Source organism: Varanus komodoensis, unplaced genomic scaffold (genome assembly GCF_004798865.1).
Source record: "Varanus komodoensis strain SLA01 unplaced genomic scaffold, ASM479886v1 scaffold2, whole genome shotgun sequence".
Lineage (NCBI taxonomy): Eukaryota > Metazoa > Chordata > Lepidosauria > Squamata > Varanidae > Varanus > Varanus komodoensis.
Window position 1 is genome coordinate 11,375,861 of NW_025335568.1, and position 27,992 is coordinate 11,403,852.

The following is a 27,992-nucleotide window of genomic DNA, read 5'->3' on the forward strand; positions in this document are numbered from 1 at the left end:
CTTTTTTCCTTAAATTGCTTAAATTTGGTTCTTAATTTTCTGCAATAAAATGTTAAGATTTTTTAAATTGCATTTGCCTTTTACACTGTACTTTATTGTATTTTATGAATCACTGTAAACCACCCAGAGAATTTCAGTTACGGAATCATATAGTAAATAAATACATAAAATGCTGAACATTTGCAAGAGCAAAAATCATGTGAATTCCTTTATTTCAAAATATGCATATAACAAAACATACAAAACTGCATGAAAGCATAATAAAACGAGGTTTTCAAAGATTGCATTTGGGCAGGTTTTGTACCAAAATATAAGGAACACTAGAAGGTGCCTAGGCAAAGTATTATCCAGACCTAGTCCAGTATTACCCGTACAGCCCATGCTGGGAGGGAATGATGGGATTTGCAGTCCCAACACATCTGGCAAGTACCAGGTTGGGGAAGACTCATCTATATTAACAGGCAGCAACATGCTGTTTCTCAGCCCTCTGCAGAGATACCTGAGACTGAACCTGAGTCCCTTAAAATGCAAGAACACCTGAGACTAGTTGAACTCAGGCCTCCCAACAGGCCTGTGAAACAGGGATGCATTGTGACCCTTTGGATGCTTAGGTTACAACCAGTACAGCCCCTCCGTTGGCCATGCAAACTAGAGCAGCTGGGACTTAGACTGCAGCTCAAAACATTACCGTCCTCCTGTAAAAGGAAGTACAAAGCATCTGCTTCCATCATTAGTTCTTATTTCCTGCTCTGCGGTAGTGTCTGAAATTTGCACGGACATTTGTTGTCCCTTAGATCATTTTGCGCTGATATCTCTAAATATGGACTCAAGTGCCTGCTTATTTTTCCTTAGTATTTTCATAATCAACTAATGCCCCATTTATTGGCTCAGATGCTTCCTAACTTCATCTTCATTGTACCGCTAACCAGAATCCTTCCTGCAGCAGTATTTTTGTTTTTGGGACAGCCACGGGTGAAACACAGTGCTAAAGTAATTCTTTCAGGCTAGAGAGAGTTGGAATAAATTTTCAAAAAACAGAACAAAATATGCTGAGTAAATGAAAGGCCCTTTGCTTCTGACTTGCTTTGTTGCTGGAGCATGTGAAAGACTCAGTGCCTGCTAAGATTCTGACTTTCAGGCCAATAGTGGAGAAGTGCATGGATTTACTACAGGCACGCCCTCGATTTGGCATTTTGTATGACATAAAATCCATATGAGAAAGCTGGGAGCCCAAGCCTGCTTCCTGGACGAAGAGGCCTCCCCTGAAGAGGTGGCAGCGTTTCATCGTCCAGCATCTTGAGAACGTGACCATTCAGCTGAACAGACCTACAGGAGGAAAAGACATTTGAGACACAAAATCTGGCATGAAAAATTGGGAATCGTAGAACCGCACCTTCCACCTGACACCCTCCGGATCTGATGGGCTACTGTCAGGAGGCCCAAAACATTTCCCATCGCTAAACTGGAGAAGAGCGCCATAGAGCAATGCATCATGAGATACGCTTGAACAGGGTTGTATCGCTGTTTTTAAAAACCAGCATTTCTCAAATGCAGACCATAGGCTGGTCATGGGGAACATAAAGCAGCAGACATTAATACTACAGGACAATAAAACAGTGACTGTGAAATGCAGGACATGGAATCGCAGGAGAGCAAACTAAGTAACAGGAATAAATATATGATTGATTACAGAGTGCACCTTTCACCCTTTACCTCCTCACTGGTATGTATTTTCTTTCCTATGGAAGGACACTACAACCGCAATCCTATATACATTTGCCTGGGAGCAGTTCCAGTGATGACCGGTGTTGGGAGAGAGACGGGTGCAGCCCTGTGGAGCCTCCTGGCTTTCTCAGTGGCTTTTGGTTCCATCACCCGTGGGATCCTTCTGGGACAACTGCCTGAGCAGAGTCGTGGAGTGCTGCCTTGCCGTGGCTCTGTTCCTGCTTGGATGGCCAGCCCCAGAGGGGGTGGCTTGAGAAGTATTTCGCAATCCTGTGGATTCTCCAGCATCAGGTTCCTGAGGGGTCTGTCTTATCCTCTGTGATTTTTTGTTTGTTTAAAATGTTTTTATCCCATCCTTTGCGAAAACTGCCTCAGGACAGCTTACAAAGGTTATGTACCTACCCTTCTCAGGGAGCCCCCTCCTGAGGAAGTAAGCGGGGCGATGACCAGGGGAAGGGCCTTTTTGGTTGTGGTGCCCCATCTCTGGAACAAGCTCCCCAAAGAGTTATGCCTGGCACCTACTCTTTCTTTTTGGTGCCTAAGGTAAAGGTAACGGTTTCCCCTTGATGTTAAGTCCAGTCATGCCTGACTCTAGGGGGCGCTGCTCATCTCCGTTTCCTAGCCAAGGGAGTCAGTGTTTGTCTGCAGACAGTTTCCGTGGTCGTGTGGCTGGCATGACTAAACACCAAAATGCACAGAACGCTGTTACGCTGTTACCTTCTCACCGTAGTGGTACCTCTTTATCTACTTGCATTTTCACACTTTCGAACTGCAAGGTTGGCAGGAGCTGGGATGGAGCAACTGGAACTCACCCCGTTGAGCGGATTTGAACCAGCGACCTTTCAATCAACCAGCCCAGCAGCACAGCGGTTTAAACCACTGCGCCACCTGCATCCCATGATTTGGTGCCTAGTGAAACCCTTTTTATTCTCCAGCTATTTTAATAGTTAACCTTTTAGTCTTAAAATTGTTTTAATTAGCTATTGCTGCTGTGCCTGTTGCCAACTTGAGTAGTTGTTTGTTGTTGTTGTAGCTGCTGTAGTGACCTGCTGCTTTGTTTCATTGTGTTTTCTGTTTCTTTGTTTATACATTTTTAACTTTGTAAACCACCCAGAGAGCCATGTGGCTATTGGGTGGTATAAAAATGAGATAGATAGATGGATGGATGGATAGACAGTCTTCTACTGACTTTGACAGGTGGCTCAGCTATGCCCCCATCTGAACAAGGACAGTTGTAATCTGGTACATTAGTCTGCTCTGGTAATCTCTAAATTAGATCCTTAACAAGTTTAGAAAGAGGAAAAGTCTCCTCCGAAAATTTCCTACTTGTAAAGATGCATGCAAGTGCTGTTTAGAATAACAGGGCAAGCGGGACCACTTACCTGGAAAGTATGTTATTTCCATGAGGGAGCAAGAGATACTCATCCACCTGCTTCTTGGATAAAGAAAGGGGCAAGTGCAAATGTTTTGTGCTGTTGCAGAGGTTTAAGGCAAATAAGGTGAGGTCCCCATCTCTGTACTTTGGGCTGGAAGGGAAAACATGCCGCTCATAAAGACAATCATATATAAGAATCAAACGATACTGCAGGTATTTTATATTGAAACTTGGGGAAATTTATCCTGTATAATGGAAGCCAGGGCTGGCGTACGTAGCCAAGAACTGGATCAGTTTTCATTGAGCTTGATGGAGCTGCAGTCCAGGCCAAACTTGAGAGAAGGTCAAACTTGACTCTAAATTCACTAGAGTTTTCTGGATAACTTCTGTCATCTCAGCCAGCCTTCTCCAACCTGCTAGCCTCCAGATTACAACGCCCACCATCCCTATCCAGCATAGGCAATGGTCAGGGATGAATGGAGTTGTAGTCCAATGCATACAGTAGGCACCAGATCAAGCATCCCTATGATAGAATAGCCAATGTAGTACAGCAGTTAAGAGGGCAGGACTGGGACTCAGGAGTTCTGGATTTGAGTCCCCACTTGGGCATGGAGCCCAATGGGCCAGTCACTGGCTCTCAGCCTAAACTCCCCCACAGGTTTGTTATGAGGACAAAACGGAGAGGAGGAGAACCTTGCCAGCCACCTCAAATTCCTTGCTAGTGAGAGAGAGACAGGTTCTTAGATACAGTGTCATAACAGCATCGATAAATGTGAGCAGAAGCAAAAGCAGAAGCAGAAGGCAGGGTTGTGGCTGTGTTCCTCCTGTGTCTTCTTGCCATCTTTTCTCCACCTCTGATGTGTGTAAGGCTTGAGACGAGCCAATGCTCCTCAGGTGCTACTCCAGGAGAAGTGTTCTACCAAGCAAAGGACATTGCGCAACTCTTCCATCTTTCCCTCCTTAACAGTTTTTTGGGGATAAGAAAATAGAAGGTACAGAGGGAAGACAAGGAAGCTTCTACATTCAACATCTGGACCTCCTGTACAGTTTTGGGAATGGGGTGGTGTGATTACAGGATAAAGCCTCAGCTAGCTGGAAGAATCCTAGCAGCGTTTGGCATGGGTAAAATTTCCAGACTGGACCACCTGAGTTTCCTGATGTCTTCAGAGCCTATTAGACTTTGCACTTACTGGTGCTCATTTGTACAATGCAGATACACTCGCAACTTCCTTGGGTCTTCACCTGTAATGTTAACTTGTAGGACTTTGGTGCCCACCAGTTTCTTGTACACCAGAGAGAGCCAATAATCCTGCATTGCATTAAAAAAAAGCCCCAGTTTTAATGCATGGTGAAACAAACAAAAAAACCAGCACCCCCATCTTAAGAAAGGATGCGACATACTTGATAAACGATTGGCCCAGTGTTGACGTCACAGCTATCCAGAGTTTGTTCAGGGTGTAGCCTACATTTGCGGATCTAAGCAACCTAAGAACACTCTGTCCCTGGGTTCCTTGTTGTGACATCCAGTGCTTTTTTTGTAAGAAAAAAGGTGCTGGAACTCATGACATTATTTACCTTTCACACTTAGTCAATCACTGTACACACACCCACACACGTCAGTTGTGGAACGAAACATAACGGTTGCTGCCCGCAGTAAGCACTCAGCGCGCGACCACACGACCAGTCACAAACTGAGCAGCGCCACCACACCCAGCGCGGATGAAGTACGCATGCCTCAGATTCAACACACAAGCAGCCCGCATGCACCGTCTTAATGATTTTGCCGCCAACCTGCTACGCTCAACAGGGCGATTCGAATCCATGTGGACCAACATCAAATTTTCAAAAGTTTAAAACTTGGAAAATCTGTCGAAAAAAGGTGCTGGAACTCTGTTCCGGTGCATTCTATGACAAAAAGAGCACTGGTGACATCCAAACGCAGGATTGTGGGTTGTTCAGGGAGGGAGGATGCAGCCCAGTAATTTGCTCTTGAGATACAAGTCTGACTTGTTGCTCTTCCTGTCAGCGGCAGGAGCAAAACAGAGAGTGAGAACCAACACCGTCAGTGTAACAAACCACAGTTTTAGTGACTTGTGAACTGGATGACAGTCCTTAAATAATAGCTTGATATATAACCCACAGAAAGAGTTATTCTGTGGACAGATGCTCAGGAAAAGCACAAAAGCCAGCTTCCTTCTGTTCTCGTTAAACAGAGGACAGACCTCGGGCTTACAGGATGTAGTTTGTGGTTGTTTTTAGAAGAACCTTGAGATTAATATCTTGTTGCCAAGGGCATACATTACAATTAAAGAATGTGGAGAACTGCCATTTGTTTTAGAGAATCAGAAATGAGCGTTTCTGCATGCACCCTTCCTCACCTTTATTTGTTTCTTTGTTTGTTTATAAAGTTTTTCTATGCCATCTTTAGTTAAAAACTTCATGACCATTTATAAATTTTTTGAAAAACAATCAATTCAAGCAATAAAACAACTAAAGACTCCTTAGAGCCATTACTTGATGCTAAAATAATTAAAATACCATTTAACAGTATGAAAACTATTTCTCCTCCTGCTCCTCCTCGGGGCAAGAGCTAAAAGGCAGCTGGACAAGCAGCTTGCTATGACTGAAGGGAAGTGCCAAGCTGCTTTGCCACTGGGTTCCTGCTGAAGTGTGGGAAGCCCCGCTCACTAATTCACCCCCCCCCCCCCCCCCCGCAGCAAAGCTTTCTAACTTCTTCCATTCCAGTTCTTTCTTTGCTTGCTTTCCCTATAAGGCTTAGCAGTTATGACTTTGCAAGCATCAAGTAATCGATAAGTTCTGCACTGAAGTCATTCTTTTGACTCATAACCACAGTTTTATGGATTTTGACAAGGATGAACGATATCATCTAGCTAATGCAAGGCACATGGTGCAGCTTTTGTGGTGCAACTGAGTAAAGAATGGATGGGCTTTGTTTTTCAGTTTCTTTTCAAAGAAGGGCAGGTGAAGGGTGGAAGGCACAGTTCAGAGCTGGACACAAACTGTGCATGCAGAGAGCCTGGTTTAACCGCTGGCTTCCCCAGTGAAGGCAACATGTAATGCAAAAGACCTGCCAGGGAGCCTGAAGAAGCCTTTCCAGGCAGAGTAGTGCAGGGAGCTCCAATCGCTTTTGGCCATTGAGCACATTTGGACTGTTGAAAGAATGTCATGGGCCCTCTCACAAAATGGCTGCTACAGGGCAGTGGGATGGCTGGTCGGGCTGTCCTTTCACAAAACGGCTGAGGTGGACCCTGAGCTCCAAAAGGTAAAACCACCCTTCTGAACCCACGTTTCGTTGTGCTAACTCACAATTCACAGAAGACACACTTCTGAAACTGAGAGACGTGAGACCGTAGGCAACTTTGGAAATGGTGCTGGAGGCTGCCATTTCACTTTGCAATATGTGAGTCTCCCAGTCAATGAATAAAATAAAATAAAATAAAATAAAATAAAATAAAATAAAATAAAATAAAATAAAATAAAATACGGAGGGGCAGAAAGGTTGTTTTGTCACCTAAAAAAGTATCCCCAGTCACCATGTTGGAGACTCCAAGAACAGAAGACAGGCATCCAGATATCCTCCAGATGCTTTGGACTACAACTTCCCAAATGCCTGCCCCTTAGTCATGTTAGCTGAGGCTGATGGGAACTGTAGTCCAACATATCGGGGCTAAATGGACAAACGGCAGATGGGGAAATGACCTTGCATACATACTGGCAGAGGATCGATGTTGGAATCCACCAGATGGTAGCTTCCTGCTCCCAGTAAAACCTGCCTCATCACCACATCGATGCCCAGCTGGGCTGACAGTCCCAGTTTGTCCAGCCACCTGCCAAATAAAACAGGAGAGAAACACAGCCTGTCTGAGAGAATTATCGTATGGGGGAAAGAAATACCTCTTGGCCAAAGCAATGTGATATTTTCTCCTAGGCATGTGACAGAAATGAGAGCTGTGACAAATACCATGCATTTTACACCTTATGTGCTTTCCATAGAGAAAAGTTAATTCCCGGTTGTTCACTGCCAATGTTGTAACAATGCTCCCCAAGAACTGTAACTGAGAGGAGCAGAGAGCACCTTGAAGAGCAGCCTTCTCATTTCTTGGCAGGATCAAGAAGTCAAAGGTGCAAGCAATCTTTTCTGCAAAGGGGCTGCTTGTGGGGACTTGCACTCCCTTGCCCCCACACCCCCTTTAGCTTCCACATAGCTGCATGTTTTGCACTTTGTTTTGAGGCTCCAGGCCAGGGATCGGCAACCGTAAACACTCAAAGAGCCATTTGGACCCATTTCCCACGCAAAAGAAAACACCGGGAGCCGCAAAACCCTTTTGACATCTAAAATGAAGATAACACTGCATATATCATTTTTTACCTTAATGCTATGTATATCTTCATTATGATTTGTCTTGTTCAGTCACTAAAAACTGTTATTTTTAATATTACATTATAAACCAGTAGGACTCCTTTCATATATTTTGAATAGGAGAACAGCTTCCTGAAGAGTCAAAGTCAGTGCTAAAGGGCTGCATGCATTAAACAGCAAACCCCATAAGTTCGTCAGCAGTAAAAGCAAATGAATCTACCCACATACCATTAAACGTTTGGTTTTCTTCAGAAACTTTTCTTCGATTTATCCATGGTTGGCCTACCGGGGGGGGGGGGGGGAGCTCAGTAAATCAGTGCAGGTCCCTAGCCTGCTGGAGATATAGGAGTGGTTAGTGACTGATTAGCAGATAAACAGTCAAGTGCTGTGAACTGTGACAGGTCCAAGCACAGCTTTTAACATGCAGAGGAAGGAGATTACATTGGGACAAAGAGAATCTTTTCAGCAGGTTTCCTGTAACGTGAAAGCCAGCAGGAAGCTTGTTCCAGTCTTTCCCCGAAATGTCGCAATTTACTTAACCTGCTAGCGCAGCCTTTCTGAGTGGATGCCTCATCATCACCTGTATTTTGTAACTCGGGGCCTCAGTCACAGATCGGAGGCTGTGAGGTGTATTTTGGGCGACGGAGCCGCAGCACAGGGATTCAAGAGCCACGTGCGGCTCCGGAGCCGCGGGCCCCTGCTCTAGGCGCTCATGACTGCACAGAAGTGCACCTCAGCCCTTTTTCCATGAGCAAAGGAATTTTGATTGCTGTGCCAGCTATCCGTCAAAAGTCTGAGTACATTTAAAAAAGGGGAGGGGGGTTGAGTGGAACTAGGGTTCGGGGGACAGTGCCCACTCAAACAGCACTTTTTAAAGGGACCCGCGGCTTCTTGCAGGCTGAAAACGCAGGAAGGGGGATGTATTTGAACCCTCTTCTGGGAAATGTCCATTTCACAGCAGCAGCCTCCACCCCTGCTTGGTAGCCCAGCCATGGCTTCTAATGCCCACAGGTACACTAGTGCAAAAGAGTGCATTTATACACCTGCGTTAAAAAAAATGAATAGAAGTATTCTTGGCACACAGGGAGTCGCTCCAACACGCCACTGGGGCATTTTGTAGGGACTGCTCATAGCAGGGGTTGTGAAAGCTGCTTGACAGCCAGTTTCCACAATCCTCGGGGGAGGGGGGGTGAAAAAGCAACCACAGCGAGCCCAAAATGGCTCCTGGCAATGGTGGCAGGGAGCCAGTACCCTCTGCCCCAAATGCCTCCTGGGCCCTTTGGGGTGGCTGTCATTGGCACTCACCTGGCAGCTCCATAGCTCCATTTAAGCATGCATAAATGCAGAGAAGACTCTTTTTTTCCCATAGAACATTCCCTAGCCTTCAGGACTCACCTCCCCCATTAGACTTAAAACATATATGAGCAATTTGTTTGTTTAGTTGCAAAGTCATGCCTAACACATCGCGACCCCATGGACAACATTCCTCCAGGCCTTCCTGTCCTCCACCATCCCCCGGAGTCCACTCAAGCTCACACCAACTGCCTCAGTGACTCCATCCAGCCACCTCATCCTCTGCCGTCCCCTTCTCCTTTTGCCATCTATTGTTCCCAGCATTAGGCTCTTCTCTGGTGAGTCCTTCCTTCTCATTAGGTGACCAAAGTATTTGAGTTTCATCCTCAGTATCTGGCCTTCTAAACAGTAGTCAGGCGGACTTCCTTTAAGCTTGACTGGTTTGATCTCTTTATGAGTTATACACTGACTTAATTTTGCAATACTTACAGAAAACCAGCAAGATACGAATTGGATACGTGAGGCACGCCACCCGAATAGGCTGAGCTTGTTTCTCCCAGCCACACTTTCTTCCCCGGTACGGTGTCATCCACAATCTAGAGGAAGTTGCAAAATTGAAGCAAAGAGAAGAGAGAAGAGGCGAATCAGTGTGCGGAGTCGGGCCTGGGAGATGAACCCTGGCACCTCGGGAACTTCAGATGGGGTTGGACAGAGAGACTGCGGAGGTGCCAAGGGCCTATGTACACCGCGTTTGCTATGTGGTAGCCGCGCAAGGGGGCTGCTCTGGGGCTCGTGCACCCAGGGCACGCGTGAGAGGCATCTTCTGCAACATCATCACCATCTCCAAGCTAATCATAAGCCAGGGAACATGATACAAGGGTAAAATGGAAAAACCATATGGCCATATGATGTATAATAAAACTTTAAAATGCAAAAATCATCCATATCTTAAGTTATAATGGAGTTAGTATTTTCAAAAGTTCTCACTTCCCTAGCCACACAATAAAACCTCAGTGAAGCAGCAACATGAACGGCCAATAAAGTACATATATTGAAAGCCATTTGCAACTGGGTTTCCAAAGGCTTTTCAAACACTGCAGTTGCAAGGGCCAGCTCCACATATTGTTGGAAAGGGAATTCTGTATGGCAGAGAAGAAGGTTCTGTCTCTGATACTTGCCAGTGGGATTGCTCTTCACGATGGTACAAATGTAGAGTGTCCAGTGTGGAGTAATGTATGACGATTAATAATAATAGTAGCAGTACATTTATACCCTGTGTTCCTTCCTCTTGCAAGGAACCCAGGGGGGCTGGCAAGTGTCTCCTCTCCATTTATCCTCACAGCAATAACCGTGTGACGAAGTTTAGGCTGAGAATCTGTGACTGGCCCAAACTATGAATTTCATAGCTGAGTGGAAATTAGAACCAAGATCTCTGAAGTCCCAGTCCAGCACTCTTAACTACTACATCACACTGGCTTTCAGATGATATATAGACTAGTCTGTATGAATTTCAAGTTCTCCTTGAAATAACCTGACAGAAAACCTTTTAGGATAGCCTTCTCCAACTTCTTGCCCTCCAGATGTTTTGGATTTCAGTTCCCATCAGCTCTAAATTGTATGGCCAGTGGACAGGTACTATAGGAGCTGTAGTCTAAAATATCTGGAGTGAACATTTGGGGAAGATTGTTCTATGCACTGTTCTACACCCTACCCACCCATCCCCCCATTACCTGGAGCTCTTCTTTTGCAAGTGTGATGAAGGTGTCCAGCACATCCGGATTCAGGAAATCTTTCCTGCTAGCATTTCGTCCATCTAAATAGTAACTGCCAAAACAAGTGTAGGTAGAAAGCCTGTAACCTGTAATTTTAATTCATGCCACAACTGTTTTTCTTTTCACCTTTCTTTATATGTTTCTCTGTAGTTCAAGTGGAAGAAAAATTGTGGCTGTCTTTTATTTAATTCATCAGGTGCTTAGAGTGGTGTAGTGGTCAATTTTGGGCTCCTAGACCCCCAGGGAGAGTCCAAAATGCCAGGCACCTGGAAGTCCAGGCAGCAGAAACTTTGATCTATATCAACTCACTAGCTTTAGCAATTTCATTTCTACCAGGAGCAGGTGTAATTGTTTTGTAAAGTCTGAGTTGCCCATTCAAGACTGAACTTCCCCGATATGATTTGCATTTGAACAGAGAACAATATGTTTTGCTGGGAAAATCTAAAGGGAACTGGGAAATTTGAAGGGGTGGCAGATGTCCCTGCTATTGCAAAAGTCCCATTGCCTCATTCCTGTGAGCCCTGGCTCCACTACACCACCAAATGTCTATACTCCACAGCAAATTGCAACGTACTGGGTCATTAAGGATGCAGGCCTTTGCATGTTTAGACAGACAAAAGTCCTACAGCTCCCAGCATTCTCCAGGTAGCACAGCTGGGTGGAGAATGCTGGGAGTCCAAATGTTTTTCTCTGTCTAAACATGCATCAGATTATGCCCTAACTTATTATGTGGAACATAGCTGTAAAAAAGTTGAAGAAAATCAAACTGATTTTAAATGTAAGGCCTAATGGTTCAGAATTATAAGAAGCAGAATTATTACATTTAATTCTGAACCTGAAGTTATCCTTGCCTTAACAAACATCACAGAAATTTGCCTTGCAAGGACTTGGTCATGAGAGGTGGGAGGGCAGGCCATGTAGCTGTGTGTGTGTGTGGGGTGGTACCTTGTTTAGAAATTATTATTATTATTATTATTATTATTATTATTATTATTATTATTATTATAACATTTCTATGCCGCCCCTTGCCAAAACCTCGGGGCGGCTTACAACACAATAAACTACATTGAAATACAATAGAACATAATAAATTACCATTAAATACAAAAATACAAAATGACTCATCAACTGACAAGCAACATTCTTCTCACATTTGTTCATTGATCCACTGGGAACAACCCTGTAATTTGCCCTAACTGAACAAGCGCAAGTTTCTAATGGACATACAGAACCACATTCATCGATTGACAAATGGTTTTGGTTTATATATTAGGTAAACAGTAATACTTTGGTACAGCATTTCTTAGACTAGTACAGACCTTTTGGGAAGGACTTAATTCCTGTGCAATTTATGTGTGATGGCAAATTCTGTGAAAATAGCAATGTTTTGTTTAAGTTTAGAAATGTCTGTTGACCTTTCTGGCTTTTGGATTTATGCTTAGGTTTGGTTTGGCTTGGCTCTATTATTTCTTTAAACAAAATAACATAAACCTTACTTTTTTTAAAAGGAGCAGACTATGTTGAGGAGGGGATACCTTGAACAGCTTTGTACAAGGCTTCAGGTAGTTTATATCGGTGTTCTGGGAATGCGTCTTGAACACAAAGGAAAAAAAAATAAGCAATATTCTTTAAAGCTATGAGTAGATCATTGGACAGAGGAGGACCATGAAGTACCAATTTGGGGGAGTTTTGCCAGCACCGCCATACAAATTGCATGCGAGTGCCCATTCTTGCAACGGTGCACTTAATTGCGTGTCGCAGTCCCATTCACTGGAAGAGCCCTGTGAGGCCTCGTTGTTGCAGGCTGCCATTGGATTGTGCAGCACAAGTGCGACTGTACAGCTTCCTGCAGCCCCTAAACCAAACTCTCACCCAAGAACCCAGACCAGGTCCCAGGTTAAAGGGGCCCTTGGCCAACTGCCCTCCCTCCTATGGAGATGGGTTCCAAGATTCCTGGATGGAGCTCTGGACGGAGGTTGGAACTGCTCTTTAATCTTTCCAGCACTCCCAGGATGAGGAATTATTTTGCCAAGGATCCCTTGGCTATGAGCTATTGCTTCGAAGACTCAGTGATGCACTAAGTGAATGACAAGGTGCTCAGATGTCCTTCTTTACAGAGCCATCCTCTCTTTGAATGTGTCTTTTATATGAAGGTCCACTTCAAGTTTGACTATGAATAACCCAAGAGCCGTTGCCCAACCTCAGTGAGCACCTGGGCAGCAGACTGAGCGGGAAGGAGCCCAGCTCACCTGTTCGGGGTCTTCCACACTTTGGTGAGATGTAATAATAATGATAATTGTTGGATAATAGATATTGATAATTTCTGAATGTGCACCTGGGCATAGCAATCAGCACAAGCGAATGTTATGCATGACACTGCCCTCTTTTGTCATCCTTCCTTGCCGTGCATGACTGGCTCCCCATGGCATTATGGGATTTTTTACAATGCGAGGTTATACATCCCAGGCTCCTAGTATGAGGCGTTCGGGATAGGTGTCTGAATCAATGGGTCTTGTATGGTCCTGGTAGTTGTACGAGGGGGCTGGAGGCGGATGCCAGGTCTGGCCACTCCAGAGGGCTCTAAGGAATTGAAATGGCAGGTGGTCTCTGACCAACAGCCTGGTGCAGGGCAGGGGGCACTAGGTTTCTGCGCCTTTGGCAGCTGCCGCCAAATCCCCTATTCTGTCATCAGGCCAGAGGACAGTGGGAATTGAGGGCTGGAGTGCTGGTGCACCATGAACAAGCATACCAACATTTCAAGTTTGGTGCCAAGAAGTCTCGGGCTTTGTGAGAACTAAGAGAAAATGGTTTCTTCAGCCTGCACTTGACCCAGAAGAGAAGATGTTGCGTGTGACCAAAAGGTGCTATGGACTCACCACGAAAATGATGTGTGTTCCAACAGGAGTGATGGCTACTGACTTAGGAGAATGGAGGATGCTTCCAGCACTTTGTAATTCATGGAAGCACCGTGGGCCAGGCAGGGTGTCCTTGAGTCCCAGATGCTGGGAGGAAACCACAGAGGATGGCCAACACCTTTGGACCTTGTTTGGAAGTCTCCATTGGCACCTGGTTGTCTACGGATGCTGCAGTCAGAATGCTAGAGACCCTCAGAGCGACACACGTGATGTTTTTACGTACTACGCATGTTTTCATGCTTAAATAATTAAGTTGCTGGACACGAACTTGATACTTACTGATGCCATGTGACGGAATCAATTGCTTTCCCTCCTGATTTCAGAAAGCTGCAGAACAACAATAGCAAAGGTGGTTCCATGACTTTAATTATTTCAGTAGCCTAAAACAGGGGAAAATGCTTTGCTGTTCCTAAACTGCTGGGAATTAGGAAATTTTGCTGATTTCCTGCAAATTATGCAAATATTTTCTGTGGTAAGAAAAGAGATGGAAGAAGTGAAAGCAGAACATGGCGGGAAAATGGATAATTACAAGTGAAAGATGTCATTGTCCAGATCCCCTGTAAAATTAAGGGAAATGGTACCATGAAACCCTTGCCTGGAAGCACATCCATTTCCTGCTATCTATTTCTGTCAGCCTTTTACAACCAGGTGACTGCCAGATATTTTAGACTACAATCAATATTTCTGACTACTGGCCATGTTGGCTGCAGCTGATGGGAATTGAAGAATGTCTGCAGGGTACCAGGTTGCAGAAGGCTGCCTTATACGGTCTGGCAAACTAAACCAGGATCTTAACCAGGGTTAAAGGAACGAACCATGATTAGAGCTACTCGTAACTATGGTTAAGTGTAAAATCTGCACTGGAACAAAGTCTCTGTTTGTTGGTTTATCAAGCCAACAAAAGCAAACATTTTCCTTTTACCTCCTCAGCATCAGTGGAATGTGCTTCTGTTTCTTCCGAGGCTGGCCTATGTCGGGGCCAACGAGTTTGGAATTCCTGTAGCGAGTGTAATTGTCCAGAAGGCGACGGAGGTGCAAGAAATCCTGGCCTAACTGGGAGCCATTGACAAAGATGCCTGACTTATGCCTGAAGCTGTTGGGTTCTAAAGAAAACAGATTAAGTAAACATACTTAGATGGCTCCCAAGGCATTGTAACTTGTGATTTATTCAAAATTTGCACAGTGGTAATAATTAACTACAAGTACACAATGTTAAATATCAAAATGGCTATTAGATCAAATGAAAAACATGTGGAACTCCATTATCTAGGCCAAGATTTTCATCGAAGCATTGCTCAGAAAAGTACATTGCCTAATTTTTTGTCAGGCTGTCTTATAAAAACGGAAATCAGGGTTTGGTGGCTGGGGAAAGGAAAATCTTGGATTTTATTTTTTAATATTTTGATAAGGGTTTCACATCGTACATTATGAAGCCTGATTGTTGTGGCTTCTGCAGTCCCAAACAGCAGATTGAATCCACCTCTATCTCTGCCTGAAATCCTCTAGAGCGACCGCTGCCAGTCAGTGCCTGCAATATTGGGTTAGATAGACCAAGACTCCAACTCAATATGAGGCAGCAGCTTCTGCTTCTAGTTATGTGTAGAATGACTAGCCATCCCCTGAAACCTTGCCCTTGTGACATCAAATCACAAAGAAGACAGGCTGTACATAAACCCTGGTAGCTTTGGCATGTGACATGAATCTTCAGCATTGACATGCAATTTAAAAAAAGAGGATCAGCTCTCCTCAGTCCTTTCCTACCCCAGCCAAGTATGCATTTGCACACTTCCACATGGGAGCCTTTCTGTAAGCCGTCCCGAGGCTGTGTAGCAAGGGGACAGCATATAAAAACATTAAATAAATAAATGCCCCCATTCAGCACATACCATTTCCAAGTTCCCAGGACATGAAGTAATTCTGGGAGTCAGTATAATTCAAAAGTAACTGAGCATTTGAGCTGTCCCATTGGCCATTTCCTTTTCGCAGCAAGGCGTTGAGTCCAAAGATCAGGTGGAAATTAGCACAGTGGGCAAAGTGGTATAAAATATCCAGTGTGCTTCCTGTGAACAGGGTGGAAATAAGAACAAGATTTTGTATTATGGCAGGACTGACCTGCTAGAAAACTATTCCCCCTATTCCACAATCATGTAAGCTAACTTAACTCATCCAAAATCCACAAGCCAGATAACATGCAGGCTTGTCTTGCACTGATATCATGCAAACAGGCAAAACGGGAAGTACAAGAATCTGGTGAACAGACATTTCTTAATGGTGGCCACTTTTGCATGTAATAAGCCAGGAATCCAGGCTTATTAAACCACAATGCAAATTAGTAGTGCCTTCCTGAATACAACCTATCACTTCTGCTTGCATGAACAGGTAAACAAGCAAAGCAGAACAGCTTAGTGTGATGTCTGAACCAAGAGCGATGGTTTACTGCTCCCAAACATACCAGGATCATAAGCCAGCTTTAAAACTGGGTTTGTTGTTTGCTTATGAATCCTGACTTTTAAAAATCCAATAATCCAGCATCCTGGGTTCAGACATCATGATAAATTGTCTCTGCCTCCCTGGTTTGCAAGTGGGAGAAGCAAGATGGGAGCAAATCGGCTGCCTGCATCAGCATACAAAGCATTTGTGCTGTGATTTAAGAAGCCAGGATTTGTTTGTTACTGCTTTGTGAAAACTCAGACAATATCTCAAAAAGGCCAAGAGGTTTAAGTGCTCATTGTTACTGTGCTACAGAACCAGAGCTGCTTCACAAATGTGTTAATCTGCAAATTTCTAGCCCCGGCACCTATCATTTTGAATTAGTTCAAGTGTTCTAGTTAGGGATCCCTCTAGCTAGAAAACCTATATGCCATTTTTACACAAAAAAGCAGGCAGGGCAAGAGGAAATGAACCACCCTTCCCCTGCCCCATAAACTGCAGAAATGGCTGCACTCTCCTTCCACAGGTTTCTCAAGTAGGGTCACATCTATGCAGCATGCCCTTTTCATAACAGTTTCCCATAAAGAATGTAGGGAAAGCAGGACAGCCTGTTTTGGAAACCCCAGAACCTATTCCTTTGAAACTTGGCAGGCAAGATCCTTCAGAAGGAGTAAAATCACCTGCAGTTTTCATCCAGTTGTGGTGGGAGGAAGGCAGAAGTCTGGCCTGCTTTGCTGGCCCTTGCAATACCCATGGGAGGGCTGCGGGGAAGGAGGAGGGGAACAACCCATGATGAACCCAGGCATCTTTGGGAGCACCGTGAGTTTTTTGCAGAACAACCCACCCAGCAATGCACTGGACACACAAAGAGCTCTTTCACTTTTTTGTCCCCACGTAAAGGACAGGACAGGCATGGGCGAAAGTACCCTTTGTACATCAAGTGTTCCAAACAGATGAACCATGGGCAGCTCCACATGCCTTGTCCAGCAGCCCCCAAGGCAACACTTTGCTGCCACTGGGAAAACTGGGATCGGTGGCATGGCGGTAGTGGAGGAGAGAAAATGCGTTCCAAGGAACAGGTTCTAAGTTTCCTCTGGAGAAGCCTCGCTCCTAGAGCATCCTAGCAAAACATTGCTTGAAGGTTCCTACCCACATCCTAAGATACTCTGGGATGCTCCAGGAATGGGGTTAATATGGCAGGAACCAGAAGGTCTGAATAGGTTTCTTCTCTTTTCTTGATGCCATGGAATAGTTGCAGTCCAGGCAAACCAAGGCCGGTTGCTACAGCAATGTATGTGCCTAGGAGAGGTGTGTGGGCTCCAACAGGCACTCAGTGCTGCAAAGTCGACAGACTCCATCCTCACCTCTCAGTCCCATCATCCTCTCCTTGTGACTCCAGCACAAGCACTGCCTGTCAAGCAAGTAAGTGGGAGAGTGGCAACCCCTCACGGTATTTCCTGGAAAAGACGGGCAAGCAGCAACTCCCACCATGGTGGGTCATGCCTGGAGGGCCCACTGCAGGTTTGGGAATGACACAGTGGCTGTGCATAATGGCCCCCCCTTTGGACTGGGGTTATACTGCATGATGGGAGGACCACTGGTCACCTATCACCGCTGTTCTGGAACAAGTCGAGTCCAAAGATTCCAGGCAGCAGCCAAAGACAGACCATCTGATTTGAGAATAGCAATAACAAATGTCTTACGTGTAATGGTGTAGTTTTTGTGAATCGGCTTGTTCTCCTCCCAAAGAATGAGCCTCTCCTGGTAGGGCCATAGGAACTGCAAGTGCTGCAGGACATCCAAAGGAGTAAACGCAAATTCACAGATGTTTGCAGAATCTGTAGCGTGAAAGAAGGGGCGGGGGGAGAGTGGGGCCAAAGGGAGGGCAACATTTCAGGGATGCTTTGAAGGCGGCAGGGTTACCGTGACCAATTAAAGGTCTTTGTAGTGAAATGCAGCTGCGTTGCTCAGGACTGTCCTTTGTGCCGTTGGAGGCTCTTTCAAGCTGACATCCTCTGGATGTGCTGGACTACAGCTCCCATGATCACAAGCCAGTCTGTCCGTGGGGGCGATGAGAGGTTGAGGAAGGGCAAGAGTAGAGAACTTCTGTGCAGGCCTCAGCATCACGGTCAGCCCTCCAGGTTTCCCCAAATAGCCACACTCCCTTCTCCTGACTGTGGATCACTCAGTGGTTTCCTGGTGTTTACACTGATTGGTTTGGCTTATTTTATTGTTTGTTTATTTGCTATATTTTTATCCTGCCTTTTTTCCTTTCAAGGAACTCAAGGCCGCTGACATCATTCCCTTCCTCCCCTCAATCTTATCCTCACAACAACCCTGTGAGGTAGGTTGGGCTGAGAGCCTGTGACTGGCCCAAAGTCACCCACTGGGCTCCATGGCCGAGTGGGGACTCGAACCCGGGTCATCCGAGGCCAGGCCAGTCCAGCGCTCTTCGCCACTGCACCACACTGGCTCATCATGTGCAAAGTGCCTACATAAGCCTGCAAATGAATCAACCGAGCAGCCCCAGGTGAGGACTGCAGAGTTGTCAGCAATTCTCGTGCCGGGACAAACAGGACAAAACCGACATTTACAGTTAGTATAATAGGACTGCTGACACTCTCTTTGTGAAGCTTGAGCAGGAGTTCTAGAACAGTCTTCTTTTTTCCCTTAAATGTAGGGGAAATTAATAGTATTCAGTCACACCATTCCACATGGAGAGGGGGGTTTGCTTTTAGGCGATCTGTTGTTCATAGAGCTATGGAACAGAAGAGCTGGAAGGGGCCAGGAAGGCCCTGGGGTCCAACCCCTGCTGTTGCAGGACACCAAGTCACACCATCCCACTCAGAGGGCTGTCCAGTTTCACCTTGAATGTCTCTAGCATGGGAGAGCCCACCACCTCTCCAGGCAGCTGACTCCACTGTTGTATTGCTCTGATGGTGAGGAAGCTTTTCCTGATATCTAGCCTGAATCTGGGTCAACACAGTTTGACTTGATTATTCCGTGTCCTGCACTAGTGTGGGAGAGCCCACCACCTCTCTAGGCAGCTGGTTCCACTGTCCTATTGTTCTGACACTGAGGAAGTTTTTCCTGATGTCCAGCCTGAATCTGGGTTGTTGCAACTTGAATTGATAATTCCGTGTCCTGCACTCTGGCATCAGTGAAAAGAGATCTTGTCCTTCCTCTTTGTGACAGCCTTTCCGGTACTTATAGAGTGCTATCATCTTCTCTTCTCAAGGCTGAATGTACCTAGATTTCTAGTCTCTCTTCATAGGGAAATGTTTCCAAACCTGAGATCCTTTTTGTTGCCCTCCTTTGGATTCTTTCTAATTTTTCTGCATCTTTCTTAACTCTTGGTGCCCAGAACTGGACACAGTATTCCTGATGAGTTCTGGCTACTGAGTATAGAGGAACTATTACTCCTTGAGATATGGAAGTAATATTTCTATCAATGCATCCCAATGCATTCCAAAACAGCATCCCCCGCCCCCCCGCCCGCCAACTCTCTAGAGAGCAGGTCTTCTTGCCACTCACGTTTGCTTGTGAAAAGTCATCTCCACTCCTCTGACCAGAACTTCCTAAAATGCCTCAACAGGAAGATGCCAGGAACCAGGGGGACCGGAAGGTCAGGGCTCGTATCAAGGGAAGGCATGGTGGGGCATTTGCCAAGGCCTGCAGCTTAGCAGGGGGCGATTAATCCCCCTCTGCCACCATCCTTGCTTCTTCTCTTTGCTGGTGCAATCTGCTTGCTCACCTGCCTCTCTCTCTGACCCAGAAGGTGAGCAAGAAGAGGAGCATGTGATGCCCCTGCAACTTGTTCCTGGTTCTTTGCCTGCCAGGCATGGAAAGGACAAGAAAGAGAGCCAGAAGGTGACAATGATGGTCAGAAGGCCGACTCACTGAGGATGCAGGGCAGAGGCTGGTTTTCCTCTACTGGTGCCCGGGAGAGTCTGCAGCAGAACATCAAAGACCGGGAAGCGAAAATTTTAAAAGTGTGTGGATGCAGAAATGGTTTTGTTGTTCCATGAATGTAGGGCATTATAGAATCATAGAACAGCAAAGTTGGAAGGGGCCAGAGGGCCATCAGGTCCAACCCGCTGCTCACTGCAGGACTCCCAGTTCAAGCATCCCTCTCTGATGGCTTTCCAGCTGCATCTTGAATGCCTCCAGTGTGGGAGACCCACAACCTCCCTAGCTGGTGTGTTCCATTGTTATACTGCTGTATCAGTCAGGAAACTTTTCCTGGTATCTAGCTGGAACCTGACTTCCTGTAACTTGAGCCAGTTATTCCATGTCCTGCATTCTGGGACAATCAAGAAGAGATCCTGGCCTTTCTCTTTGAGACAGCCTCTCAAGTACTAACCTTGTCTACCCCTCAGCCTTCTCTTCTTGGCGTTAAACATGCCCAGTTCTTTCAATCTCTCTTCATAAGGTTTTGGTTCAAGTCCTTGGTTCATCCTTGTTGCTCTCATTGATTAGGACATTTTGAAGAGAAGCAAGATTTTAAAGAGGGAATTCAAGCAGGTGTCACAGAGTCTCTGCTTTAGAATATATCCATTTCATCTCTCTTGGAAAAATAAGTGTTCATGATCCACTCAATTCTAGGGAAGTGTTCATGTCTGACACTCAATTCTAGGGAAGTGCACCTAGGCGTATGTGTGTTTTGCAATTTCAGGTTCAACCTACCTTGTTTTGCTAGCAAATCCTGAAAAATCTTTTCCTCCCATGTTGGTTCCTTTTCAGGATCAAAGATGAAGTAGTCTGTTTTGGTGCCACCAAATCTCAGATAACCAGGGGATAAGCCTCTTGCTAACGTGGACAGTTTCTTAGAGCTGGGGGTGTGAATGCCAAAAATGTAAGAAAAGAACTACCTTTCTAGGAAATTGACTTGAATTAATTATAATTCATTCATTTTTATCCTCACTATTCCCAAAATGGCATAATCTATGAGTTCCATTTATTTAATCTGTGAGTTCCATTTATTTATTTATGTACATAAGCATTTTGTATTGCCTTTTTCCATATGCAACCTCAAAACACAGCAATGCTGTAAAACAATTTCAGAGTTACAACCATCAGCAGCTAGAACTTCTCAGCACAGTAAATGCATTAACCACAGAGCAGTGTTAAAAATAGAAAAGCTAGTTATTGTTTTCCAAGCACATCCAAGGCAGACTGGAACAAAAATGGTTTCAAGGTTCTTTTAAAAAACAGCAGGAAAAAACGCCATATGTACTTCCACGGAGAGAGCATTACAGAGAGGCAGGGCTACCACTGATAAGGCTGGGGCCTGCCAAAAGAATAACTTTTACTGCTGTTCTAACAGGGTTTCTAGCTCTAACCTCAGAGCTTGGGAAGGCTCATACCAGTGCAAGATTCCTCAGGGGGTCTTCATTTTACTATTGTCCTAAACAGTTTAGGACCAGGTGATCAGAGGGACTGTTCATACCCATATGGGGCTTCCTGAGCTCTGAGGTCAGCATTGGAAGTCTGGCTTACAAGCTCACCAGGATGAGTTGTTAGACTGACAGGCACCAATAGCAGGGCCTTGTCAGTCATGGCCCCTCATCTTTGGAACAGACCCAAAGGGGGATCGATGCACCTGTTGGGGACAGAGCAGTTGTTTGCTCTAGTTCTATGGTTCCTTCATTCATATTCCTGGGGCAGAATAGGGAGAATCCACAGAGAAGCTTTAATTGGAGCGTTGTTTGCTCCTTTTCTACTGTGCTGTTTAAAGGAGGGGCAAAGGTTAAGGGTACCTCCTGCAGTAGCAGGGCTTCAGTCAAAGCCAGAGATCCCTTCTCTCTGTGGCTGCTTTAAAGTAGGAATGATATGGTTGAAAATCAAGTCATAGACCTCCCCTGCGACATTCTTCTTGTTGCCGTTGCATACTTTGGTCCTGGGCATTTCATCAAGCAAGTAGAGTTAACATTACTGTAACTGGAAACCAAAGATCCAGGCTGAGAATTTCCTTCCACTAACCCAGTGGAGCTGCAAGGATTCCCTTTCGTTTTCCTGCTCTTTTTCTTTTAATATGCAATAAGCAAGCCATGCCCACTCTGGCGGTCAGGGCAAGAGTTCGGACAAAGGGCTCCAAAGAGAGACGTGGGTTCCTTCTGGGTTTACACAAAACATTTCTAACTCCAAATAAGGAGGTCATTTTAAAAAGCGAAGCGTGCTGAAGTTTGCACCATCAAAAACGTAAAAGCCACATGGAAGTGGGTTGTGTAAAGCCAGCTACTCTTGAAAGCCCATTAGATTCTTCACAGCTGACACACGGCAGAGACAAACAGGTTTATAATGTGTGTGTTTAAGAAATAAAATGGTGCAACGTGCAGGCTAATTGCAGCATAGGCTTTTCCGGTTGCCTTCTTTACCAACAACGTACCTCTACAGGTTTTGGCTGAGCTTGACATGAGACATTGCACAGAACTCTTCCCCTGAGGATTTAATCCAAAGCAGGGTCCCCACCAGAATTATACCTTCAAATATATTTTTCTTACAGTCTGCTGTATGTGAAGAAGGGGTGTCCAAGTGTCCTACATCCAGTCCTCCGGCATTTGGAGGACTGTTTAGTCCAAGACTGGCCTAAAGATAAGGAACCATACTGAGATGGGAAAGCAGGCAGGTGCCTTGAAGGAACAGTTAGCACCTGGACCTGGAGGTTGACAAGAGATGTATTTTAGTATAATTGAAATGTATACAGGTTGGGCCCATAATCCTTGATGGCAGACCTCTCCCAGCAGCAATCTACCAGACTCTACAATCTACACTGCCACCTTCATCCAAGGGCCAGCTCTGAAGAAGGTTTGAAGCAAGTCAGCAAGGGAGGGCTTTCTCAGTGGTGGCCCCCAATTATGGAACGATCTCACCACTGAGATTCACTGAGGTCCACCTGGCACCAACTTTGTCATCCTTTTGGCCCAGGCTAAGATGGCCCTGTATGCATTTAGAGACAAACAAAGATATTCCAGGGCTGGGATGGATTGCCCATGTTACATTGTTTTATTGGCTTAGGGTTAAAGCTATTAAAATGCCACCCAGTTAACCAATGCCCTTGTTTCCAGCAAAATTCAGTCATCAGAAGGTTCCAGAAGAACTCTTTGTCTGTTTTCAGAATCTCCTTCTTTTGGCAAAGTCAAGCCAAAATGATTCCATTCAGACATCAGACCAAAACATGGTTTGTATTAACCACAGTTTATAGCTTAAACCGTGGTTTGAGTTTTTGAACATAGAGGCATAGAGGTTTAGAGACAGACTGCATACTTGCATTTTGCGTCAGCTCAGCATTCCACTCAATAGGTACGGTGGCCTTCTGAGGACAAGCATTGGGCATAGTTAGTTTGCCAGTTCAGAGCACAAGCCCGCTTTGGAGCAAGGGTTCCAGTTCTGCTTTGCTGGCTGACTGCAAACTGTGGTTCATCAATGTGGATGCTACTTCCTTAACTGTGGCATGGTGCGGTATCTCAACTGAGTCAAAGGGCTTTGTTCAAATGAAATGCCAAACCAGCCACTTACGATTTCTAATTTCCTTCTTCAGGAGCCCTCCTTGAAGGAGATAAGATGGCTACCTGGAGAAGGGCCTTCTCTGTGGTGGCACCCTGGCTATGGAGTGGGCTCGCCAGAGAGGTGTGCCCGGCACCAACAGTTTATTCCTTTAGGAACCAGGCCAAAACCTTTTTTATTTTCCCAACATTTTAAGTCTTAATTGTTGTTTTAATTGGGTTTTATCTGAGGATTTATGATGCTGTGCTTTTCATTGTATTACCATCCTGAGACTTTTGTGATTGTTGTTGTTAGTCGCGAAGTCGTGTCCGACCCATCGCGACCCCATGGACAACATTCCTCCAGACCTTCCTGTCCTCCACCATCCCCTGGAGTCCACTCAAGCTCACACCAACTGCTTCAGTGACTCCATCCAGCCACCTCATCCTCTGCCGTCCCCTTCTTCTTTTGCCAATTGTTCCCAGCATCAGGCTCTTCTCCAGGGAGTCCTTCCTTCTCATTAGGTGGCCAAAGTATTTGAGTTTCTTCTTCAGTATCTGGCCTTCTAAAGAGCAGTCAGGGTTGATCTCCTCTAGGACTGACCGGTTTGATCGCCTTGCGGTCCAAGGGACTCGCAGGAGTCTCCGCCAGCACCACAATTCAAAGGCCTCAATCCTTCGGTGCTCAGCCTTCTTTATGGTCCAGCTTTCACAGCCATACATTGCAACTGGGAAAACCATAGCCTTGACTGTACGCACTTTTTTTGGCAGGGTGATGTCTCTGCTTTTTAGTATGCTGTCTAGATTTGCTATAGCTTTCCTCCCCAGGAGCAAGCGTCTTTTAACTTCTTGGTTGCAGTCCCCGTCTGCGGTGATCTTGGAGCCCAGGAAAATAAAATCTGTCACTACCTCCATTTCTTCCCCATCTATTTGTCAGGAAGTGAGTGGACCAGATGCCATGATCTTAGTTTTCTTAATGTTGAGTTTCAAGCCAACTTTTGCACTCTCCTCCTTCACCTGCATCAAGAGGCTCTTTACTTCCTCTTCACTTTTTGCCATGAGAGTGGTATCATCTGCATATCTGAGGCCGTTGATATTTCTCCCAGCAATCTTAATTCCAACTGGTGATTCATCCAGCCCTGCCTTTTTCATGATGTGCTCTGCATATAAGTTAAATAGGCAGGGCGACAGTATACAGCCTTGCCGAACTGCTTTCTCAATTTTGAACCAATCAGTGGTTCCATGTCCAGTTCTCACTGTTGCTTCTTGACTCACATATAGGTTTCTCAAGAGACAAATAAGATGGTCAGGTACTCCCATCTCTTTAAGAACTTGCCACAATTTGTTGTGATCCACACAATCAAAGGCTTTAGCGTAGTCAATGAAGCAGAAGTAGATGTTTTTCTGGAACTCCCTAGCTTTCTCCATGATACAGTGTATGCCGGCAATTTGATCTCTAGTTCCTCTCCCTCTTCGAAATCCTACCTGTACTTCTGGTAGTTCTCGGTCCACATACTGCTGAAGCCTAGCTTGTAGGATTTTGAGCATCACTTTGCTAGCATGTGAAATGAACTTTTATGATAGGACGGTATAAAAAAAGCTTTAAATAAATAAATAAATGTCCTTCAACTCAGGATTGCATGTCAGGATCAAGCCCTGCTTTACAGTCCTACTTTATAAGGCAATTACAGCCGATGGTTCTAATTACACAGTGCTCACAACAGGACAGAGAAGAGGGGCAAGAGAACATGACTCATATTATTTATTATATTACCGTTCTGCCTTTTTTTCCTTTCAGGAAACTGAAGAAGGTTTACACCTTCCTCTCAATTTATCCCCACAACAACAGCCCTGTGAGGTAGGCTGGGCTGAGAGTCTGTGGCTGGCCCGAACCCTCACAGTGAGCAACATGGCCAAGTGAAGGCTCGAGCCGAAATCTTCAGAGCCTCAGTCCACCGCACCGCACTGGCTCTCGCTGTGCCAAAGCACGGCTTGGCCTGAAATGGAAGGTGCGTGCCAAACGCACTACGAGCCCAGTGCAAACGCCACGAAGAATCCCGAATCCTCCTCCTCATGCAGTATCTGCTTCTTGTTCCTCTTCTGAAATACCACTATGTGGATGCACTTGCCGTTGCGATGTTCTGGCTGGCTGTATTGGCAAGTACAGCCAGCTGACTCGACCGACCGCATGGGAAGCGGGATTCCCGGGAGACCTATCTGGCAAGCCAAAGCGCCAGGGGGCAACCACAGGAAATGGCGAAGCAAAATACTTAGCTGGGCGGATGGGTAGAAGTGCCAGTCCCCTTAATCTGGCGGATGCCTGCTCAGTCATCCTACAGCGGGGGGGGGGGGGGGGGGGTAAAAGAAAAACATTTTGAAAAAAAAAAAAATATGTAGCTCAAAGAAAGGGGGGTTTTCTGCAAACTCAAAATCACTTGCTTGTTATCCATAATAGTTTTTCCTTATGCTAAGGAAAAAGATAGAAGAAGCAGTGGGAAAACACGGGAGGGTTATGTGTGAAAGGTGATGGAAGAGGGCCCATAAAATTCTGGGCAATTGCACCATAAAAGCCTCATCCGGAAGCACTCATCTGTTTCCAGCTTTTTGCACTTTGTCATTTTCTTATCCCTCCAATCCTGGACCTCCAAACCTCCTACTCCACTACCTTTTCACCGCGAACGCTGGTAGCCCTCCATCAGAAAACACCCCTAGTCTGCCACTGGGTTTTGCAGAGAGAACTATAGTGCAACACTGTATTTTTCCTTCTACGCTTTCACAACGTGCTAATGAATGAAATAGCATCTCTTTCTCATGCATTTTGGTGATTGCCTCAATGGGGACTGTAGATACCCCACATAATTAATCACCCACAAAAGTGAGACCTTACATAGCTATCCAAAGATGAGATGATCTTAATTCACACAAAATTAACAGGTTCATGCTGTAGCCTGAAGGAGACCCCTGACATGGACTGGCAGCAATCCCTTTGCAGGATTCTTCTGGACCAATTCAGGGAGGCTAAGGACTGAACCCAGGACAGTTAGGTGTGCAAAGCTGGTGGTCTCTCACTGAGCCACAGCCCCTAATCACAATTAGGTTCAGGTTCCCAGGGGTGCTGCGGGTTATCTCCCCCCACCTGGGCTTTTTCAGTCCCAGAGGCAGACCCTGCTAACTAGTGCAAGGGCGAGGGCATCGTCTGTTGGACCTGTTGTTTGTAGACAGGGAAGGCAGGGAAATAAATTTAGTTTTCTTTAGCCTTACTTTAACTGTGCTTGGAAGAGTGGAAATCCCCACTACTCTCTCATCCAGATCTCTTTATTAAAAAGAACCATCATTTTAAGATTACTGTGATCATTGGTGGAATCATCTAAATTGTATTTTATGGAGTGTTATAAGTAAACAAAAGATAGGTCTCTTGCCTGCAAGGAGCCTGCAGTATAAACTTGATAGTGAGGGGAAGACAAAAGGGAAGAGAGGAGAGGCAGAGAGAAGAGATGAGCTGATGCAGAAGCACCGAATGCACCTTGGAGACAGTCGGGATTAATTCAAAGGTTCCAAGGGAAAGGCGAGTTTTAAGGAGGCATTTGTGGGCATCACTGAAAGCATATTTAGAGGAAAAGATGAAGGTAAAACAACCAACGTTCATGGAAAGCATCCTTCTTTTTAAAGTTCCACAATACTTTCTGGATAGATTTTGCAGGCTTTGGAGAATGTGCAAGCTCATGAGTTTTTTTTTTTTTCTTTTTTAATATCACTGATGAATGTTAGGAATTCTGGGAAGAGCTAGCGTGGTTTATGTATTTTGTAAATCAACACCAGAGGTGCAGAGCAGGCTACAATGTTGTGATACAATCTTATCACCAGAAAACTATCCAAAAAGTGCCAACACTTTCTTGGCCATTGTGGCCGGATCAGGCTTAATATAATCCAGAAAATAAAACTGGGACCTTCCCTTTCCCATCTGGCCAGTTTCAGAGCATCATGTTTCTTTCTGTACGATGTTCTCTGACCATCTGCAGAGTGCACTTTGCCTTTGAGATGTCACAACCTGCCCTAAATGGAATCAAATTTTGCGCGAATGCCGACAATAGACTGGAACTGCTTTAAATGGAGCAAACGGGCACAGCACATTTCTACGAGGAAAGTTTTCAGCTGCAGGAAGTAAAACGACGTTTAAAGTACTCCGTCAAAAACGCAGGACAAAGCCAGCAACTTGTTGCCCCTCCACGCTCATCCCCGAGGGAGGTTCTGCCCCTTTCCCAGCTGGCGCGGCAGGTCGCCATTCGAATGGTGCGGCTTATTGCTGGAGTTGCACGGGGCGGAGGGGAGGCTCTGCCGGTTGAGCGTCCGCCTCGTCTTAAAGGCACCGGCGCGGCGGCCCCCCCGACGCCGGGAGATACAAGCGAGCGGCACCTACCCCAGGAAGGCCATGAACCGGGGACTGGTCGCCAGGTTGGCATCGATGGTGACGGAGAGGAAGAAGGGGCTGACCTCGCGCGCCGGCGGGTCCGCCAGGGGCGGGAAGCTCAGCGCCGCCCCGTCGGCCGCGGGAGGCTGCTCCGCACGGGGGCGCGCCGGCAGCAGCGCCGCCACGAGAAGCGCCGGCAGCAGCATCGC

At 45.7% G+C, this 27,992-nt stretch overlaps 1 protein-coding gene across 1 annotated transcript; it reads right to left on the reverse strand.

Annotated features, from left to right (window-relative positions):
* Window positions 1-179: 179 nt before the first annotated feature.
* On the reverse strand, window positions 180-27,989 carry HPSE (heparanase). The gene is made up of 12 exons (XM_044428487.1): window positions 27,793-27,989; window positions 20,578-20,723; window positions 17,595-17,729; window positions 15,348-15,521; window positions 14,384-14,564; window positions 13,741-13,788; window positions 10,505-10,598; window positions 9,264-9,370; window positions 6,834-6,948; window positions 4,291-4,409; window positions 3,108-3,251; window positions 180-1,326 (listed from the first exon to the last, which is right to left on the reverse strand). Exons 1-12 carry the CDS (start codon window positions 27,987-27,989, stop codon window positions 1,167-1,169), a joined length of 1,620 nt encoding a protein of 539 aa, XP_044284422.1. The 3' UTR covers window positions 180-1,166.
* Window positions 27,990-27,992: the final 3 nt, after the last annotated feature.